At 49.1% G+C, this 5,000-nt stretch overlaps 2 protein-coding genes across 3 annotated transcripts in view; one reads left to right on the forward strand and one right to left on the reverse strand.

Annotated features, from left to right (window-relative positions):
* LOC143282539 (uncharacterized) overlaps positions 1 to 4,820 on the forward strand; it is an 18,871-nt gene extending 14,051 nt beyond the window's left edge. For both annotated transcript variants that reach the window (XR_013055274.1, XM_076588215.1), the window contains exon 2: positions 4,170 to 4,820. Coding sequence is in view for 1 of the 2 variants with exons in the window: in XM_076588215.1 (XP_076444330.1) it covers positions 4,170 to 4,356 (187 nt within the window). In the remaining variant the exon portion in view is untranslated. The remainder of the gene's footprint in view (positions 1 to 4,169) is intronic.
* Positions 1 to 5,000, reverse strand: part of LOC143282540 (uncharacterized) — a 232,482-nt gene that overhangs the window by 209,758 nt on the left and 17,724 nt on the right. The gene's annotated exons all lie outside the window — the stretch shown is intronic.

A 5,000-nucleotide genomic window follows, 5' to 3' on the forward strand; every position in this document is an offset into this window, starting at 1 on the left:
GACAGGAGGGAAGACAGGAGGGAGACAGGAGGAAGACAGGAGGGGAAGACAGGAGGGGAAGACAGGAGGGAGACAGGAGGGAGACAGGAGGGGAAGACAGGAGGGGAAGACAGGAGGGAGACAGGAGGGGAAGACAGGAGGGGAAGACAGGAGGGGAAGACAGGAGGGAGACAGGAGGGGAAGACAGGAGGGGAAGACAGGAGGGGAAGACAGGAGGGAGACAGGAGGGGAAGACAGGAGGGAGACAGGAGGGGAAGACAGGAGGGGAAGACAGGAGGAAGACAGGAGGGGAAGACAGGAGGGGTAGACAGGAGGGAGACAGGAAGGGAAGACAGGAGGGGAAGACAGGAGGAAGACAGGAGGAAGACAGGAGGGGAAGACAGGAGGGGAAGACAGGAGGGGGAGACAGGAGGGGAAGACAGGAGGGGAAGACAGGAGGGGGAGACAGGAGGGGGAGACAGGAGGGGGAGACAGGAGGGAGACAGGAGGGGAAGACAGGAGGGAGACAGGAGGGGAAGACAGGAGGGGAAGACAGGAGGGGAAGACAGGAGGAAGACAGGAGGGGAAGACAGGAGGGAGGAGTGGAAGACAGGAGGGGAAGACAGGAGGGAGACAGGAGGGGAAGACAGGAGGGAGACAGGAGGGGAAGACAGGAGGGGAAGACAGGAGGGGAAGACAGGAGGGAGACAGGAGGGAGACAGGAGGGGAAGACAGGAGGGGAAGACAGGAGGGGAAGACAGGAGGGGAAGACAGGAGGGAGACAGGAGGGAGACAGGAGGGGAAGACAGGAGGAAGACAGGAGGGAGACAGGAGGGGAAGACAGGAGGGGAAGACAGGAGGGGAAGACAGGAGGGAGACAGGAGGGGAAGACAGGAGGAAGACAGGAGGGGAAGACAGGAGGGGAAGACAGGAGGAAGACAGGAGGGGAAGACAGGAGGGGGAGACAGGAGGGAGACAGGAGGGGGAGACAGGAGGGGAAGACAGGAGGGAGACAGGAGGGGAAGACAGGAGGGAGACAGGAGGGGAAGACAGGAGGGAGACAGGAGGGGAAGACAGGAGGGGAAGACAGGAGGGAGACAGGAGGAAGACAGGCGGGGAAGACAGAAGGGGGAGACAGGAGAAACGACAGAATGGCAACACTGCAGAATGGACAGGAAAACCATTTTGCACAGACACCAAGCTTTGAAACACATCCGACAGACCTGGATGATTCTAACGAACAGTTCTTATGAGCGGCGCCCAAATGTCTCTAGGAATTGGCAGAGTTAAGGGACAGGAGGGAGCATGAGTCAAACCAAATGCAAATGTAGCCACGAACACTTAATAAGACTGGATTGTCAAGTCGGCTATTAATTAAAAACAAAGAAGAAGAAGAAAAAGAAACCTTGTAAATTTGGCTCGGGGTGTAAAATATTGTGTGTGGGATCGGATATGCAAATTGTGTTATGGAACAAAAAGGCTGAAAAACGCAAGATTGCTCATGCAAATGAGGACAAGACAGAGAAGGCACTTTATTGTTTTGCTGTACAAGAAATGTAATACCAAACTTTGGCTTGAGCCTGTCTTGAGCTGACCGTACAGCATTTGTTTGGGAATGCGACTGTCGTCCATTCCGATGACATGGCCAGCCCAGCGAAGCTGAGCCTTCAGCAGTTTCAGTTTCACTTTCTCAAGGAGGCGTCACTGCGTTCGGACAAATCCATACACGCTACACCACATCTGTTGAGCAGATGCCTGACCAGCAGCATAACCCAACGCGCTTAGTCAGGCCTTGAGTGCATGCTTACATATTTGTGTACCTATGAAAGTGGATTTCATTTTACGTAATTTCGCCAGAGGACAACACTCTCGTTGCCATGGGTTCTTTTTCAGTGCGCCAAGTGCGTGCTGCACACGGGACCTCGGTTTATCGTCTCATCCGAAAGACTAGACGCTCAGTTTGATTTTCCAGTCAAACTTAGGAGAAAGGGCGAGAGCGGGATTCGAACCCACACCCTCACGGACTCTCTGTATTGGCAGCTGAGCGTCTTAACCATTCTGCCACCTTCCTCCGACAAAAAAAACACACACACATAGAAATACAAATACAACTTCAGCAACATTGACTCAATGCTCGTTGAGCCAGCTCTGTCCACCACTTCTTGGTTTGTGACTTTGTCCTGCCAACGGATGTTCATGACCTGCGCGGTGATCTCACATGGAGCTGTTTCAGTTGATGGGTGTGCAGACGAATACAGGGTCCACGTTTCACATCCATAGAGCAGTGCAGAATGACAACAGCTTTGTAGACCTTGATTTTGTTTTGGACAGTCTGATGCCTTTCTGTTGGGGGGACCTTGTCTCTCAGTCTTCCTAGTGATGGACTGGCCTTTTGGATTGTGGATGGAGTCCCTTTATCCAGTGAACCGTTTGCAGAGATTGTGTCACCAAGGTGTCTGAAGTTGTATTTGTATTTCTATGTGTATTTCTTTCTTTTTTTTCTTTTTTTTTTTGTCACAACAGATTTCTCTGTGTGAAATTCGGGCTGCTCTCCCCAGGGAGAGCGCGTCGCTACACTGAGAGCGCCACCCGTTTTTTGTTGTTGTTTTTTTTTTGTATTTTTTCCTGCGTGCAGTTTTATTTGTTTTTCCTATCAAAGTAAATTTTTCTACGGATTTTTGCCACGGACAACCATTTTGATGCCGTGGGTTCCTTTACGTCCGCTAGGTGCATGCTGCACACGGGACTTCGGTTTACCGTCTCGTTCGAATGATGGACTCCATCAATAGTTATGTTTGGCTGAAGCAGGCTTGGTTAAGTTAAAAAGACACATGTCCGTGAGGTCGGTTTTAAGTGGAAGAGCCGTTACACAGGGCGAGAGGCAACCCTTCTCTCTCGGCAGAGGGAACCTTGACCCAGAAGCACGGGATAACTGACCCCTCCTGCTGCAGTGGATGACCGGAACTTGTCAGTGTCTCATCATGCTCTTGGCGCTCTACAACACCTGCCTGCTAGGAGCTGCCTTTCTGACCGTGGAACCTTTTACTGGTGGTCTCATCCGTCCACATCTGCCGGAACCAGTCTTCGCATGCACGGGGCAGAAAAGCCCTAATTTCACAAACCCATCAGCTACCCTCACCAAGTTTGGCCAGCCAGTCGAAGCCGTTGCCTTGGATGTAGCCGCTGTTGCATGCCAGTGGACGCGAGGAGCTATAGATGAGAGCTGAGTGCCAGGTGGGGACCAAGTACGGACGAACTACTCTGTAGAGCACGACATGTTCCCTTTGTCAGAGGTATTACCCCTACATGACACTCCACATGCATACCTACCTACCTACCTAACTAAAACAAACGAACAAAATAAATGTATAGATAAACAAATAAACAGATAAAGAAATGAACAAACAAGCAAATAAATAATGGTCCATCCATGTCTGCAACCAAAGTGATCATCACGAGGTCTTCAAATCAGAATCATCATAGTGCATTGTGAACGACGCCCCCTTCCGTGCATCACTGCCAGTGAGATGAAAGGAAAGAAAGTAAAATAGAATAAGATGAAATAGATAAAAAACAACAACAAAACATGAAATAAAATATAGGAAAACAACACACACACACACACACACACACACACACACACACACACACACACACACACACACACACACGAATGCACGCACGCACCAAAAACATAACGATATCAGCAACAAAGTTTATAGCTTGTTTGCGTGCTCCCAACAGGGTAATTCACGGATCCCTTAATGTCCTGTCTGCATTCTCCGACCATCCAGACGAAACGAAGAGGATTACTCATAAGATGAAGAAGATTATGTTCGCAATGTCGTACACGTCGGGGCTCTTGGGGAAACACATAGAGACACAAAGAGAGAGACAGAGGGATAGACAGACAGACAGACTGACAGACAGAGACAGAGACAGAGAGACAGAGACAGAGACAGACAGAGAGAATGATACGTATGTTGTTAAAATAAGAATCCGATAATTTCTTGCTGCATGTTTTTGTCTGAAGGAAACGAGTCCCTAATACGCTCTTCTTCTTCTTCTCATGGTGATGATTACTTTTGTTATTGTTGTTGTTGTTGTTCGTTTTCTTCTTCTCCTTCTTCTTGATGTTGTTGTTGTTGTTTGCTTTTTGTTCCTGACGTTGTCGTTGTTGTTGATGTCAGGTCAGCGAGATTCTCCAGCTACTGGTACACTGTAACCCAGCACCACCTGCCCCATTCCGGTAGATGGGGCTCGTCAGCCTCGGAAGACATCCCATCTATGAGAAGGAAAACCCTGATCCCAAACCTCCCCTGTCTTGCGGCATACCTGGCCACAGGAAAGGCTAGGGCCTGGGGGAGTACACCCTGAGGGAAAAGTTCGGAGTCAGTGCCCTAAAGCAGTGCGATGTTCTCTTCAACCTCGTTCTGGCAGCTCCTGTAACGGCCCTGCTGTTCCTTTGGAAACATCAGCGAAGTGGAGAGGTGGGGGGACGCGCTTCATGGGCAACAACCTGTCCTCCATATAATTCTGCCACAAGCCTAACTCCTCCCATGTGCCCTGTACTCGCAACCGAAATAAGGAGAACAAAGACTGATGTACACGGAAGAAGAAAAGCGGACTCGCAGAAAGTGAACGCTGCAGTTTATTTATTAAACAACACAGAGTCAATCCGCTGGTGTGACTTGTGTGACAGAGATAGATTGTCATTCGCGGACTGGCCTGTTCAACCACATGCCGCGTTGTACCAGCAGGGTAGACATGAACTAGGATTTATCTGTGGTCAACACTGGTGTTGTGGTTATCATTATCTTTTCATTTTTATTTTATTTTGTTTCTATTGGTTTATCTTTTTTTTTATAATCCTATCCAATCGCTGCACCTTCAGTGTGAAAGAGACGTGATACCAGCATTAACACATAAACCAATCAATTATATTTTCATCTTCTTTCCGTGGTTGTTTTTGTTGTTTGGAGAATCGTGATATTTGGCGGAAATCACAGACCAATTAGATA

Source organism: Babylonia areolata, chromosome 5 (assembly GCF_041734735.1).
Source record: "Babylonia areolata isolate BAREFJ2019XMU chromosome 5, ASM4173473v1, whole genome shotgun sequence".
NCBI lineage: Eukaryota > Metazoa > Mollusca > Gastropoda > Neogastropoda > Buccinidae > Babylonia > Babylonia areolata.